The sequence below is a fragment of the Salarias fasciatus genome, chromosome 16, assembly GCF_902148845.1.
Source record: "Salarias fasciatus chromosome 16, fSalaFa1.1, whole genome shotgun sequence".
Lineage (NCBI taxonomy): Eukaryota > Metazoa > Chordata > Actinopteri > Blenniiformes > Blenniidae > Salarias > Salarias fasciatus.
Genome location: NC_043760.1, coordinates 12,338,465 through 12,354,157, shown reverse-complemented (window position 1 = coordinate 12,354,157; position 15,693 = coordinate 12,338,465). Strand labels below are relative to the sequence as shown.

Below are 15,693 nucleotides of genomic sequence, written 5' to 3'. Positions count from 1 at the left end.
ATGTCGTTTGGATTAGATGGGGGAAATCACAGGTTTCCCATTTCAGGATGTGCCTTTTATCTCAAATGATAACCTGACAGCTGTTTTCCACATGAAAGACAGTCGTATGGGGAGAAAACTTAAATTTAATGAGAGTTTAGTGTTGCAGACCTACTTACTTTGAATTTATACAAAAAAAGAATCGGGTCGTCTGATTTGGTGACGGAACGCGGAGTGTCGATCTTCTGGCAGCTGCAAGGAACGGAGTGGAATCAGAAACAGATCTACAGTAAAATAGATCCAAACAAAATAAAGTAAGTAGAGCACGGGTTATGCTGCTGATTCATTCTCTCATGGATCTAATGAAACCCCTTCTCCAAATCATTACCTTCCTGGACAGCTGACTTGGATTTGACCCCTGAGAGTTCATGTGCAGGTTTTGAGGTTTCTAATTGTGAACAAAAAACCAAGAGGAGTCGTGTCTGTGGTTCATAAAATGAAGTGTAAAGTGTGTGATTGGTCTCCGCAGGCTTCCGGGGAAGGAAGTGGCTACGGGCAGAGCAGACCCTCCAGACCAGAAGGGGAGAAACACAGATGGACGGTGAGCTCCTTCACTGGATGGAATGTCTTTTTGTTTTTTTGTTTTTGTTTTTGTTTTTTTTTTTAACTTCATTATGTTAGTTTTCATTGAAAATTGGACTGTTTTTCACTGCTTTTACCGTAGAATTCTGATCAGAATTGATTCGTCTGCTATCCTCCCATTCTGTAGATTTCAGTAACTGCTGCAACTGTCTTTTTCCTTTTTTCTTTTTTTTTTTTGCTTCTTGATCTAATTAGCTTAAAACTCTGGAGAACAATATTATTGCACAAATTCTACAGCATAACATAGTTTCCAAAATGGAACAACAAAAGCATTTTCTCATGCTTTCAGCTGAGATAAGCTTTGGTGTTGCAAAAAGAACAAAAAACAAAAAAAAAAACAAAAAAAACTGTCACTGATATGATGACAGGCTCCTTTTTTATTAAAATGTAGAAAAAATGGCTGAACTTTTCAAATCTGAAGTTTTTGCTTTCGGCTTGGTTGTTGGCATTTCCGTTGCAGGACTGATTGTGAGCCTGTCAGGTCTTTGTTCAATCGATAATAGAAGGGTAACATTGTAAGCCGTAATCACTGTTATGTCCAGTCAATTAGCTTAATACTAAAGCTTTCAGGAGCAATTATGGATCCCTTTCATGTCCCAGGAGCGCATGCAACCAACCACTGATCATCATCTTGGTTCATTTAGATTCAGTTTGGCAATTTCCAGAAAGAGTCACTCGGTTTTTGTTTTTTCTTTTTTAAAAAAATCTCCATAAACAAGAGAAAGAGTGAATGAAACACAGTCTGTAGCCTGGAGGAGACTGAAAGAGCGGATCGCAGCAGACATGTTTCCCTGATTGACAGCTGCTGCTAACAAAAGCCTGAGCTTCCTCCGAGCCGGGCCATCCCGGTGTTGGATTCCCCACCGGGGTCTCAGGTTCCTCTATTTAAGTGAACGGCCACTCATGCATCCATAAAGATTAAAAACTGCTGAGAGGACGTCTGGAGGCCGAGCTGCTTCTGTCTTATACATCTGGGGACAAAGAGTTTTGGCATATAGAATTTCCTCTCGGCGGCCTGGAAAGGAAGCAACGTTGTTAAAGGTTTCTGAGACCGAGTTCAGCCGAAACGACTGATTCGGATACTAACCTGCAGAGGAGGTGATGGGCGTTCACTTTTCTCTCACTTTTTCCCAGCTAATTCTTAGTGTAACCCTCGAAATGTGTTCCTATCTTTCCCATCAGCCCTCATTTCGTCACTCAGCGTGAGGCCTCCCCCTCTCTGCTCTCCGTCTCTCGCACTCGCACCTTCAAACTCCTGGAAGAGCTCAGCCTTCGAACAGCGTGCCGCGGAGCTCGCGATTACAGTGGCGAGGTAGAAAAACCAGATGTCAATTTGGACTCGATCTGATCCAAACCAGACCCCCCCCCCCCCCCCCCCCTCATCCGACAATCCGACACCCCCCGCCTCAAGGCTTTTGTTATTCTGACTGGTTTCTCAATCAACGGCACACAGGAACTGACAGAGCTGGAAAGATCGGGTGCTTCCAATCGGAAATCTCCTTTCCGCCTCCCCCCCTTTCTCGATGCCACGCGGTTTTACAAGGGGGCATTTTCCATATGCTTACTAGGTGATTATTACCATCGTGTGATACTCGACGTAATGCAGCAGAAAACAGCTGGAATATGATGCCCACCTGCTTTTTTTTTTTTTTTTTTTTTTTTTTTCCATCCCTCAGATATGAGGTGAGATCTGTTTGCGCAAAGTATAAGTTAGACCCTCCACGATTGTCCTACCGGTGCAATTACAAGGCAAGTCCAGGCAAAAGAGGAAAGTCAGAGAGGGAGAGCCGCAGAAGTGAGAACTTTCCATTTTGCCGTCCTGGAATTTGCGGCGATAGATGGCGGGGCGAGTCGGTCGTGCTCGGCGGTGTCAACCGGAAACCCTTCACTCTCAGGAAGCCTCGCCACTCATGCAGGCGACAGCCACTTCCTGAAATGATTCACACAACAAGCAAGAGTGTCATCAGAATAAGCGAAATAAAGCACAGTATTTGATTTATAAGAGGAATAATTCAAGCCGAATTGTGAGGTCTGTTTTCGTGGAGGAGCAGAGGATTTTGAGGCCATCCTGACTTTGCTTTGACTGCATGTTCTCCTCTGGATTGTGCACATTTTTGATGTGGAATTTGCATCTTCAGCAGGAGCACGATAACTGTCAGTATGATACATGGTCAGATTTAATGTCTTTTTTTTTTTTTCAAGAGACCTGTTACAGTCATTTCTGCAGTTTAAAACCTGAGATTGTTTCCTGAAGCTTTGCTCTGACATCTGTTTCACTCATTGTTTCAGACATTGGAACAACAGACACAGCGTTGCACGATCACCGCGGTTCCAGGTTCCTTCTTTAAAAATTCAGAGGACTTACTAAAGATGAAACGACTTGGAAATAACCGAGATTACTCTAATTTCCCTTAGTTAGGAACTAAATGATCTGCTCACTAAGTTACATTAGTTAGTGGGAGGAAGATGCTTTTTAATCTCCATCTCTTGAAGGTGCAATAAGAAACGCTGCAGTTTTTCAAGATCTACTGTTTTTTTTTTGTTTTTTTTTTTTAAGACAAATTGCTTTGATCAGACTGTTCCTGTTCAAACAACATTTTTTGTGTGTCTAATTTCCATTTGTTGCTGATTAACGAATTGGCCAAACAGCTGGATTGTTTTTCCACTTCATCCTCAGGCCAACCAAACAAAACAAAACAAAAAAATAAACCGAAGGCGCTTCCTCTGTAATAAGTCAGCGGGAATGTGCTGAAACACAGATCCACCTCCTCACTGCTGGAGGTGGAATCAGCTGCATACCTGCTCTCAGATCAGAGGGGTTGTGTGGTTCAAATCAATCAACGCTGCATTCTGAGGATATGAGCCTCCCACCCGTCATCCCCGACCGTGATGGATGTTCGGAGGAGTGAATAAGGAAGGAGGGTTTTTTTTTAAAATCACTTTAATTCACACATCAGCTCAGAAGAGTCGATGCTCTGACTGAATTCCCGGCATAGCCGCCGCGCAGCGACACAGAGGGGGGAAAATAAAAGTGGTTAATGATCAACGGTGGCATCACTCTGGCTCCTCAGACCCCCCCCCCCCCCCAATTCTCATTCTTCATCCTGCTGCCCTCCTGAATTCCACAGGTGACAATGTGGGTGTGTCGCCGGTGAAGAATGAGCCAACAGAGGCAGGGTATTTGCATTATTCCCTTTCTCTTTCCCCCCTGAAGGCTCAGTTGGAAACGGGAGTGACACCCCCCCCCACCCCCCCCACCCCCCACCCCCCACCCCCACCCCCACCCCCTTGCTGCTCACTGTGGTGACTGGAGGCTGGCCTGCCTCTCCTCAAAGCTTTCTTACAAACTTTGAAGGGCCCAAACTTCATTATTAGACCACTTTCATGTCAGTAATTCTTTCCGCAGTGGAAATCTGATGCTGCAGATTCAACCCATTGTGTGAGGAAGTTGTTCAGACAGAGAGTTTTGTTTAGTTTATTGTGTGTTTCATTGTTTGATGTTTTGAAACCATTTGGAAATTGTGTGTTTATAAGCATCTGATCGGTGTTGCTAATCTGAACATGACACACTCGACTCGCTCGAAACAAAGCCTGCTTACATATCTGTGTCAAAACAACCATTATGCTCCACCGTGGGCGGTCCATCATCTGAATTCTACACTTTCAGAAGCCAAAACTGATTTTTTTTTTTTTTTTTAATTTGCTATTAAAGGTGCAGTAGTTATTCCACATTTTGTTCAGTAGGTGGCAGTAGTGAGCTCAACGGTGGCTTGTTTTGTTCTTTCTTCAGAAGTCTGTCTTTTATCTCATTTATGTCCAAATATTCTTGCATTCTGACATTTGTACATTATTCCTTTTAAAAATCACGAGTTTTTTTTTTTACTTATATCTTTGCATTTCACCTTTTAGATCATGTCCAAAGTTTCTCTTCATTCTTGATGATTCCAGTTTTTTTTTTAACACTTTGTGTCACTCACAATGTGCCAACATGTAAGTCGTTGATTTCTTTTCTTTGATTCTTTCTTTTATTTGTATCTGTTTCTTCCTCATTTAGTCATGTTTCTCATGTGTAGACTCACTCAGAATAGAGTGGAATGATCATGTACGCACAGGAAATGCCTGCTTTAATATGTTACTAAACACTCAGAATGATGAACCTGTTTAACCTGCAGCCTGATCACAGTGCTCAAGTGGAAGCTGAAGAAGCTTTATTGACGTTTGTGCAGATCGAGGCGTGAGAAATCTGAGGCCGATTAACACATAAATGGCAATTACTGACTATAAAAGCCGTTTGCCAACAAACGGAAGACATTTTCATATTTTTTTTTTTTCCTGGCCCTCTGGCTCAACATGCACAGTTTCCAGGTTGGAAAAGGATTCTGTTGAGCTTTGGCTGCACAATATGAAAACAATAATGAAGACAAATGTGAACACGGTGCTGTAAAAGGCAGATCAGTGTTTTAAAGAGGCTGCTTTTTACCTTTATGAAGTTTTTTATGTTTGTGTGAAACAGGCTGTAAATTCACAGCAGCAGGATCCACTTCACATCTTAATAAAGCCTCTTTTTTTCTTTGTTACGTGCAGACGGCTGCTCCGGCTTCTCAGCCCATCCAGCAGCCGCCTCTGACCAGGAAGGAGGAGATCCTCACGGCGAGAGAGACATGTGAGTTCACACACATTTTCACTGTATTCACAAACACTGTGCTAAAAAGTATTGCAAATATTGGAAAATGGAGGTTTTGTTTCTACATATGGACACTAGACTGTTAGATGTTAAAGGGATTTATTGGGTTGATTTTGCTGTAACATCAGAGCAGTTAGAAAGACTGGAGAATGTCTCCATCTAGTGGACGACCTCAGTACTGCAGATACCGTTTCCTGTTGAACAGACCAGTGTTTAGGGTTTGGAACTCATTATTACCCCCAAACTATCACTCAGATGCTTTCTCTCACACCGAGCAACACCTATTGTCTGAATTCCAAGTGTAAAAAGGATTTTAAAACTATAAAGTAACTTCCACTGAAATCAAAACCACTATTTTTCTCCTTAGATGTGTTTGAGTCCGCCATGATTCTTTGGATAGTGTGACTTAAATATAGTTTCATAAAAACTGTATGTGTTCGAACGACAACACACTTTAATAAAATAATGGAATAACGTTTACAATAGGATGTTGTTTAGAGTTTTTAATGGAATATGTCTGCTTTATGTCCCAAATTAAAGTTTTTAACCTGCGCAAAAAATGCAGAATCTTCCTCAGCCAGCTATGGTGGAAATTTGATAATTGTTTACCGTTACATGCACACAAATCCTCATTGCATGCATGTGTTACATTAGAAGTTAACCCACAATTTCGCTTAATTTATATGGGGAAAAAAGAATTTTGACCTTTTTGTGCCAGTGAAACACTTGTGTGTTTTATTCATAATTTTGTGTTCTCTTATTTCAAGTTTATTTAACCTATTAAAAGGGAAAATAAGAACAATGTGCTCTGCTCGTGTTAAATGCAGATTCACTAATGGATTGTACAGAATACCTAGTGAAAACCACAGATATTAAACTATATTCATAGAAATAGTTAAAGTGTCACCAAACACACATATTAAGCAAACCAATTATTAGATTAGATCAATAAGAACAAACTTGAAATTGACAGACTTTTAACAGTGAAAGATGTTAAATCACAAATGTTTGACACATTTTAGCAACAACACTCAAAATTCCCACCTTATATTTTTCGGAAATCACATCATGAGAGCAGTTACTCAGAAATCCCCACAAGCCCCGCATCAACACAGGATGTAGGATGTCTGTGGCTGTGATGCTAAACAGGTTGAAAGGTTTATAGAGGACCGCAGGTTGCTTCCTAAGTTTTATGCACTCCCTGGAGAGTCATGCGACATTAATCTGGAGAGTCACACTGTCTTCTCTACTGCACTCAGCGAGGGAGTCCCAGCACTTCTCAGTTCCGGTCGAGTCCAGACCCGACTGGCCCGGGTCACCAGGTGGGGAAAAAAACAAACAAAACAAAACAATGACATGGATTTCCAAAGCACAGGAATCCATGAAAATATCTGCTTTCATGGCTGTGGGTGGTGGACAAATCAGGAAGTTCGAATGAGGAATAAACACTTGTGTTGCATGTGAGCTTCAGCTGATCATCTGTCACATTTCTAACCTGCCACCAACGAGCTGCTCGGTGGGAGGGTCACACCGGGTCAAGGAAAAGAAAACAGCGTGCATGCAGGCTGCAGGAAGACGCGCTCAGCCTTTTGCTTTTGCTTTGGGATACGATCATTCATCATGTTTTGAGTGCTTTTCCCCGAGGATATTAATAACTCTTCCCTTTCTGTTTGCCCAGCAGGGTCAGCCGGGGCCAAAGGAGAGAAGGGGGACAGGGGGGAGAAAGGAGACCGGGGTCCGATCGGGCCGAAGGGGGAGACAGGGTCTGGATCTCGGAGTGGGGGGAGAGCTGAAAAGGTTTGGAGCTTCAATCTCATCAACTGGACTTTATTCCTCGCTGCATGTTTCATTTCCTACATTAAATAAACCAGGATGACTGTATTTAAAACTCTGAAGGTTGTAGAGTGAGTGCCGGCGGCGCAGTAACGGGAATGTTTTGTGTTGTCTTGCAGGGAGAACCTGGAGAAAAGGGAGTCAAGGTAACTTTCTGACTGAGTGAGGGAGTGTCTGCTGGTCTCCATGGCAACCGGCCAGCAGAAACTGGCCATCGATTGTGTTTTTCAAGCTTGAGTTGACAAACTGTCTCGAAATCTGATGAGAGCCTCCTCCTCTGCAGGGCAGCGCCGGCTTCGGCTACCAGGGACAAAAGGGCGACCGCGGCCCCCAGGGGCCCCCCGGCCCGCCCGGCCCTCCAGGACCCGCCGCAGAGTTTTCGGCCGGTGGAGATGGCTCGGTCGTTTCTAGGGTTCCTGGACCCAGAGGACCGCCGGGGGCCCCGGGCCCCCAGGGGCCACCGGGAGATGATGGGGAGCCGGTGAGTAAATCGAATTTCTTGTTCTGAATTTGAAGCGAATAGAAACATAGTTTCTGACCGTTCAATCAGTCTCATCTACATTCCACAGTAGGAACACATCTGTAATGAACGGTGCAGCCCTGATATCGAACCAGGCACCGTCATGACAGGAGTCGAACAAGTTCAGTATTTTATACAGATTATCTTGGATGTTTCTACTTCTTGTGAGTTCTCCATAAATCAACTCAACTTTATTTATATAGCACTAAAACAACTGCAGCTACTCAAAGCTCTGGATAGAAACCGACATAAAAACCTAAAAATGCAGAAACATAAAGTGAAAATAATGAAACATTAAAATGGGAACAGTAAAAATAGGAGCGTCGTCTCAGGCTGTGTTAAAAGCCAATGAATAAAGAAGAGTTTTTAGATTACCTGAATAGAAACTCTCATCAATCACGTTTTACTTCAGGGGCCAAACAGCTCAGTTTGTTCTAAAGTGGGCCAAACGAGTCAATAATAGCATTATATTATATCAGTAACTACAACTATACAACTCTGACTTGTTTCAGTGCAACAAATTATGTGTACATTATTAAGAAGTTCACATTTAATTAACTACCGTTATATAACACAACAAACCTGAAATCTCACTTAAAGATCTGTAATTTCAACAATATCACGTCTCAGTTCAGTTTCACTCCACTGTTTATATCTTCAAAGAAAACATTCAGCCACATGTGGCTCAAGCTCAAAAATCTAGCATGTTAGTTCATGTTAAGATCAAGATAACCCATTAAATTCTAGAAATCATCTTTAAATCAGACTAATATTTCCATCTGTGCAGTAACCCTGATCGCTCAAGCTCATTCGCCACATGATAGAGTGAAGTGCGCCCCTGGTGGTCAAATACATGTATTGCATTTAACATCATAACTTCCCCCAGCTGTGCATTTTCACAGAACTTATTTTACAGTAATGGATGAAGATGTATGCTGTTTAAGGAAATATGAGACGCTGCATCTTCTGGAGATTGATGGATATATTCACATAGAAAACCAGAACATACAGGAATCAACTGGATTGACTGAATCAACAGTTCTTCTATTTTTAAACCATATTTTCAAAAGATCAAATATAAAGTTAGATCTTTCGTATTCGCCGTATTCTCATGAAGCTGAATTCTTCCCTTCGCTCTCGCAGGGCGATCCTGGCGAAGACGGGAAAACGGTGAGTTTGTGTTTCTGTTTCTGCAGCAGTGAAGATAAACGAGCCTTTCCTTCATTTCTCTGTGTGGTCATGGATCGTTATGACCGATGAAGCCCCCCAGTCCCCCACATTACCACGTCCTCGTTGTGTTTCCTGAACACAGGGCCCTCAAGGACCCCCAGGCTTCCCCGGGACCCCCGGAGACCCCGGCTTCAAAGGAGAGAAGGTAGAACAGCAGAATGAAACCGAGTGACGAATGGAGACGCAGTCGAAAGTGGAGCCGACTGATGAATCTCCTGTACGGACGGGCTTTGTGATATTGTTTCGTGTGTTCAGGGAGACCGCGGAGAGGGTCCGCCCGGCCCCAGAGGACCCCCGGGACCTCCCGGACCACCAGGAACGGGATTCAGATCTGTGAGTCGACCTCAGGTTGTGTGATGGTCAGCGGTGTGTGTCAGCGTGTGACGGGGGTCCGTGTGTTTCAGACCTTCGTGGACATGGAGGGTTCAGGGTTTCCGGATCTGGAGTCTCTCCGGGTGAGAACCTTAAACACCTCAACCAGGTTCCAGGAGAACCGGTCGCTGACCTGTCAGTGTCTGTGTCTTCCGGATGCAGGGACTCCCAGGTCTCCCCGGCCCTCCCGGCCCTCCGGGTCCTCCTGGTCTGTCTACCGGCGGCTCGGCCGCGAGCTCAGGAGCCTTCGGACCACCAGGAAGGGATGGAGCACCCGGTCAGCCTGTGAGTGTCTGTCTTCTTCAGTGTCAGCAGAAGCAAGATGAACGATTTCCCGAACTGATTCAAATGATGGCAGAGTCTCACCAAATCCATCCATCCTCTACATCTCCACGTCAATCTTTAAACTATAGGGCTTGGCTGGTTTACCTGGTACCGACGGCGTCCCAGGAACTCCCGGTCCAAAGGGAGAGAAGGTAAGATCTTTGCAAATTTGTCTTTAAAGACTGACAGAATCACATCTCTGGAATTCAAAGTATAATAGGAGTGATCATCTGAAGCTGTTCTCCGGTTACAGCCAAAGCTGAGGGTCTTGTTGATGCTCATACTGACATTTCTAACATTAGAACTAAAGACAGAAACAGCTTAATGTCTTAAACACAGTTTACAGCTGCGTGTTTGAGGTTTAAGAAAAAAAATATCTCTCAAAAAAAGTGTGAAGGAGTCAACAGTGTGTAGACAGACGGCCAAGTCAGATTGCTATTACGGTGCCTCTCAACTCTAAAACTGCCAGGTTCCAGGAGAATCTGGACTGGGAGTCATGACGTTGCTATTGTCCATCTTCTCACATGTGCAGACGAACTGTTTACTGAGGCCATGATGTGCACAAACAGTAGCAGTATTTCAGAAAAGTTGTGTTTTCCCCATTTCCACAGAGATGGAGTCGCAGCATTTTAGAAAAGTTCCACCACTGTTTTCAAAAATGTGCATTTTCAAAAAGCTTCTGAGCACCAATGTCGAGTAAAGACGCAAACAATGAGCAGGGGATTTTTTTTTCAAACGGGTCTCTAAAATGACAAAAAAGGAAGTCTGCGGGATTTTATAATACTCGGCCCACTCTGCATATCATCTGTTCTCTCTGCTGCCCTCTGGGAGGAGATTAAAATTCTTTAAAGCCTTTGTGAATACACGACAAACAAATTCTAGCGCAGTGTAGCCCAAAAAATACCCTCCCTCTGGTATACAGTCAGAGAAGACAAGTGTGACATTTGACAACAAACCAAAATATATATTTAAGCTGCTTTTGTTACAAACACTTCCCTTTTCCAAAAAAAATCAAACCAACAAGAAAATATTCATCCAGAACTGATACATCTGAACTGGTGAATTTAAATTAAATGAGACCATTCTGGAGATTCTGTAACTTTTAGCCTGTGACAGTTTTGGCCATTTGCTTTAGCTGTTCACTAAACCGACTCGATACACCATCTAGTGGTGTGAAGTGGGATTGCATTTCATAGTGTGGCTTAAAATGAAGGGCATTTTTTATAACAAGTTTCTTAAATTTGGAAATCAGTGCAGTTACTATAGCCACTTCTGTTGATCGCTTTACGTTGTTTTTAATCTGTTTTAACCAATAAATAGACACAATGTACCTTGAAGGAACATCATTTTCTGTGTAATACATAAAACGCTGCCATCCTTCCTCTGCCTCTTCCTGCAGTCCCTGGTCGTTTCAGGGAGAAAAAACACATTCAGCTAAGCGCAATTCTTTCTTTTGGACTTGTGACCGTTTGACTGTTTCTCCTTCATCAGGGCGATGCCGGCGAGCTGGGGCTTCCAGGACCAGTTGGCACCAAGGTGTGAATTAATTCATCTTTTCTTTCTCTTCGATGTTGCGTCAAAGCTGCACTTCTTCTGCAGATGACCTGCTGACTGTTTCTGAAACCTTTCCTGTCCTTTTCCGTGTCTGTAGCCACGTTCCTACTTTTCTTTTCTTTCCAATCTGCTGCCTCCCTACCTGTCCTCCTCTTCCTCTTCCCACCTGCAGGTAACTGTTCCCCAGCATGTCAGCCAAGTCTAATCCAATCTTTTGTGGTTTCCTCTAAATTTCTCTTGCACTGTAGTGTAGAATATGTACTGGCGTGGCATGGTGTTTAAAGTTCTCTCAGTTTGAAACACATTTTGAATAATTTACTGTTGCTTTAACTCTCAGTTCTTCGTCTGGTTCTGTGTCTTAGGGGGATCCAGGAGAGCCTGGTTCACCAGGACGTGTAGGAGAGACTGGACTGGCTGGTCTGCCGGGACCTATGGGACCCATCGGGCCCCCCGGTCCCCCCGGCCCTCCAGGGAGGAGCGTTCGAGTCGGATTTGTAAGTTCTTTTGTGAGGATATAAATAAATAGTTTTTATAAGTCCAAATAGAACTTTTTTCTTTACATGCAGCTATATTGGGTCGTTCGCTAACTGTATGACTCTTTTTTCCCCAATTGTGTTTGTTTCAGAAAGAGTCAAATTTCAAACTTTCTTTTGGGTGCACTCACAATGCGCAATAAAAAAAACAAAAACAAGTGGAGTGCCGTTGGGATCGATGCAGTGGTTTGTCATTAAATGTGGGTTTTGTCTTAAAGGATGACATGGAGGGTTCTGGAGGATTCACCAACGGACTTCCTGGCGTCAGAGGACCAGAAGGAGTTCAGGTACGGGCACGCCTAATTAGATGGAATCGCACGTAATAGACGTAATCTAGAAGTAGGCAATAGCCGCTACTTAACATGAAACTTCCTGATGCTACTTTGTAAGTCTTCATGTTGCAAACCAAAGAGATCCTGAATCTCACTTCAGAATCTTTTTATCGTCACAGATTTGCCACATGAAGCCACAGAAGTCACATTTTTGATGTAAAACTAGATAATGATTTAAAGTAGTCAAAACAAAGTCCAGGTTTTCAGCACATTCATGAAGCTGTAAAGGCTACGTGATGCTGTACCTGGCATTGGGACCATTGTTAAATGTCTTTTTGCATCATGTATGCGTGCAAATTTGTGATTTCACACAAACTTGAGCAGCAAGCAAACCTTTTTTTAATGCGAAAATCAAACCTTCGTGTATATAACTGACACCAGTGAGAGATTAGCCTTCATTCATGACTTGCATTTTGAACAATTACACTTTAAAAACCTTGGAAAGCTGCATGTGGCCTTTGAAGTAATACATCTTTGACACCCATGCCTTAAAGGTGCATTAAGGAGTTTTACAACCTTAAAAATACTTATTTTCCACCAAAAATATGTTACACATTTTTAATGATGTGTACAATGTGCCCTGACATATTCATTACAAGTACCTCTAACAGCGCTAAATTGTCACTTGAAAGTTGCAGTTCCGGTCCGGCACCAGCATTTTTTTGGGGAGAATTTGAAAGGAATGACGTAATACGCGCTCCGGCTGGTTAGGTTTCATTATGTCCGCCATTACTCCGCCAGATGCTTAGTGAGCAACAACTGAGCAGGAGCTTCCAGAAAGTAAGAAAAGACTGGCTTCTAGCGCTGCCACAGCTCCAGCACAGACTCCACCAGGTAAAAGAAACTTAAATCTTACTTGAGCGCTTCTAAACGAGCGAAGACGGAGTCCCCCTCTTCCGTGCACGGGAGCCACAGGGACGAGTTTTTCACTAAGCTGCGTTACGCCCAAGGCCTGCAGGGGGCGCTGTTTCGCATAAAACGTGCAAACTCCTTAAGTCACCTTAAAGGCCTGATTTTTGAAAGAAAAAAAAAGCAATAAAAAGACTCTGTGTGATTGTTTACAGTTTTTTTTTTCCCTGTTTTTCCCCTGTGTGCATGTGGCCCATGAAGGGAATGAAAGAGTTCAAAATATATTTTTTATTAAAAAAAAAAAAAAAATAAATAAATTATATATATATATATATATATATATATATATATATATATATATATATATATATATATATATATATATATATATATACATACACACACACACACACACACACATATACATATATATATATATATATATAAAGACAGTAATAAAGTAGATTTCTGCAGTTTAATCAGCTAAATCCATTACCAAATTAAAAAAAAAAAATGAATTCTTGAAACTTTTCCAAAAACACCTCATAGGTATCAAACACTATCTGTCACAAAAAACCAAGAGATAATCAAACTCTGAATGTATAGTTTCATGACCTCTGTAATAAAGAGCAATGATTTAGTTTCTTTTAGTCATATATGGTCATATCTACTGAGAGCCGCTCCTGCTGTTTCAAAGGTGGAAGTCATGTTTGTGTAGTAAAGATTGATAAAATATTTGTGAAACTACAAATAACTGAGCAAATGTTGTGTTTTTTTAGGGTCCTCCTGGATTACCTGGACTTCCAGTAAGTAAATAATGAATATAGTCTAATAAATCATGTTGTTCTGATCTTTCTCACTTTAGAATCTGCTCAGTTTTATCAATGAGTTTGACGTTCAGCTTTGGTTACTGTATAGATTTAAATCCAAAACACCATAATCCAGTTGTACCGTTCAGTCATATTCTGCACTCACTTGATCTAACTTGAGGTTGAAGCAGATTGTCGTTGACCCTGGAAGAAAAACAGGCTATATTCTATTGAAGTCAATCTTGAGCCAACAGAGACACACACTTTTACAGCCATCAGCCTTTTCCATTATTGTACCAAACATTACATGAACGCAGCGGTTATTTGTGTATTTCTCTGCACATGTATGCTGCTGCTGGCGTTGCTTCACTGGTCTGACGTGTTTGTGCCTGTGCAGGGTAAACCCGGACTGCCCGGGCTTCAGGGCAACAAGGGCAGCGAAGGTCTTCCAGGAAGAGACGGGCAGCCAGGCCTGGACGGGTTCCCCGGACCTCCGGTACGAATACCCAGAATCCCCTCCGGGGCTAAGCGAAATGCAGCACATTTAGTACCAATCAGAGGTTGATATAAGATAATGTTTTTGTTTTTAATTTCACTGTCCTCTCCTTTATTGATACAGGGAATGAAAGGTGACAGAGGAGACAAAGGAGAGGCGGTAAATATATTTTTTCCATACCAAAAAATACACCAATAAGGTGTGAATCGAGAACCGTTGAGGACAGTGGCGTCATGCTCGCTGATGTGTGGTTTTTCCAGGGAGATCCGGGTCGAGATGGAACCGGACTCCCAGGTCCACCGGGCCCACCGGGACCCCCGGGGCAAATCATCTACCAGACATCAGACAACGTAAACCACTGAAACACACAGAAAACATGTATGAAAGCACAAGTGCTGCTTGGGCTGAGATTTAATCACATTGATGTTTATTCCCTGCAGTTCGACGGTGTCAATGGCAGAGCTGGTCCTCAGGTGTGTATTGAGATGAAAACACTTCATTAACATGACATTTTTTGGTCAATAGTGAAATCGGTGAACAGAGTGTGTACATGTGATCGCAAAACATTCATTTTGAATATAATCTTCCTATTAGGGGTTTGATTTTATCAAAAGAACAGTCTGAAGAATATGCATTTCATCTTACAAAATGTGTGTTTTCCGTTTGTTTTTTCTGTGCAGGGTGGAGCTGGCTTACCTGGTCAAGCTGGATTTCCTGTAAGTCTCATGTCCCATATTTTCAACATCATTTTCAGATTTTAGTTTGATCATTTGATTTGTATTATGTGATTATGTGTTAATGCAATACAAAGTATAGAGTGCCTTTATTGTGCATTTGAAGCTGTTTTGGCATAAAGCTGCCTCCAACTGAACTCATGACAGGAATGAGTGCTGTGTACAAACTAACCGATGGTCAATTAGAGCAAAGTTGCATTTATTAATAATAATAATTGGTTTTATATAGCGCTTTTCTGGACACTCAAAGACACTTTACATTGCATTATTCATTCACACCATACTGGGTGGTGGTAAGCTACTGCTGTAGCCACAGCTGCCCTGGGGCAGACTGACAGAAGCAAGGCTGCCAGTCTGCGCCATCGGCCCCTCCGACCACCACCAACCATTCACTCTCACAACTTTGGTGGGTGAAGTGTCTTGCCCAAGGACACAACGACAGTTTTACGCCTGCGGGAGCGGGGATCGAACCGCCAACCTTCCGGTTATAAGACGACCCGCTCTACAATCTGAGCTACTGTCGCCCCGAATAACATTTATTAATCTTATTAGACTGCTATAATCGCACAGTATGCATTCAGTGGCTCGCTCTCCACTCACAATTCAAGTTTTTGACCTAAAGACAGAAGGAGGGACGGAGTTACAACCGTTACCATTTGTGGCATATTAAATATTTTTAACATCGATTGTTTATTATCATCAGGGAATATTTTAGCTACAGTTATGGATTTTTCAAAAGGACAATGTTTGCGGATTTGTTTTCAGTGTTTTCATGAGATTTTGATCATTTTATTTATTTATT

General features: G+C 42.5%; 1 protein-coding gene across 2 annotated transcripts in view; it reads left to right on the top strand.

The window, feature by feature from the left end:
• Positions 1-15,693, top strand: part of col18a1a (collagen type XVIII alpha 1 chain a) — a 76,908-nt gene that overhangs the window by 53,873 nt on the left and 7,342 nt on the right. Inside the window, exons 5-25 of one of the 2 annotated variants that reach the window (XM_030111448.1) lie at positions 509-580; positions 5,206-5,284; positions 6,565-6,627; positions 6,987-7,102; positions 7,258-7,284; positions 7,422-7,619; positions 8,802-8,828; positions 8,971-9,033; positions 9,144-9,221; positions 9,293-9,343; positions 9,423-9,545; positions 9,674-9,736; positions 11,076-11,120; positions 11,501-11,632; positions 11,890-11,958; positions 13,632-13,658; positions 14,059-14,157; positions 14,281-14,316; positions 14,418-14,507; positions 14,598-14,630; positions 14,838-14,873. In XM_030111448.1, the coding sequence (XP_029967308.1) occupies positions 509-580; positions 5,206-5,284; positions 6,565-6,627; positions 6,987-7,102; positions 7,258-7,284; positions 7,422-7,619; positions 8,802-8,828; positions 8,971-9,033; positions 9,144-9,221; positions 9,293-9,343; positions 9,423-9,545; positions 9,674-9,736; positions 11,076-11,120; positions 11,501-11,632; positions 11,890-11,958; positions 13,632-13,658; positions 14,059-14,157; positions 14,281-14,316; positions 14,418-14,507; positions 14,598-14,630; positions 14,838-14,873 (1,527 nt within the window). The remainder of the gene's footprint in view (positions 1-508; positions 581-5,205; positions 5,285-6,564; positions 6,628-6,986; positions 7,103-7,257; positions 7,285-7,421; positions 7,620-8,801; positions 8,829-8,970; positions 9,034-9,143; positions 9,222-9,292; positions 9,344-9,422; positions 9,546-9,673; positions 9,737-11,075; positions 11,121-11,500; positions 11,633-11,889; positions 11,959-13,631; positions 13,659-14,058; positions 14,158-14,280; positions 14,317-14,417; positions 14,508-14,597; positions 14,631-14,837; positions 14,874-15,693) is intronic. The other variant, XM_030111449.1, reaches the window with a different exon arrangement.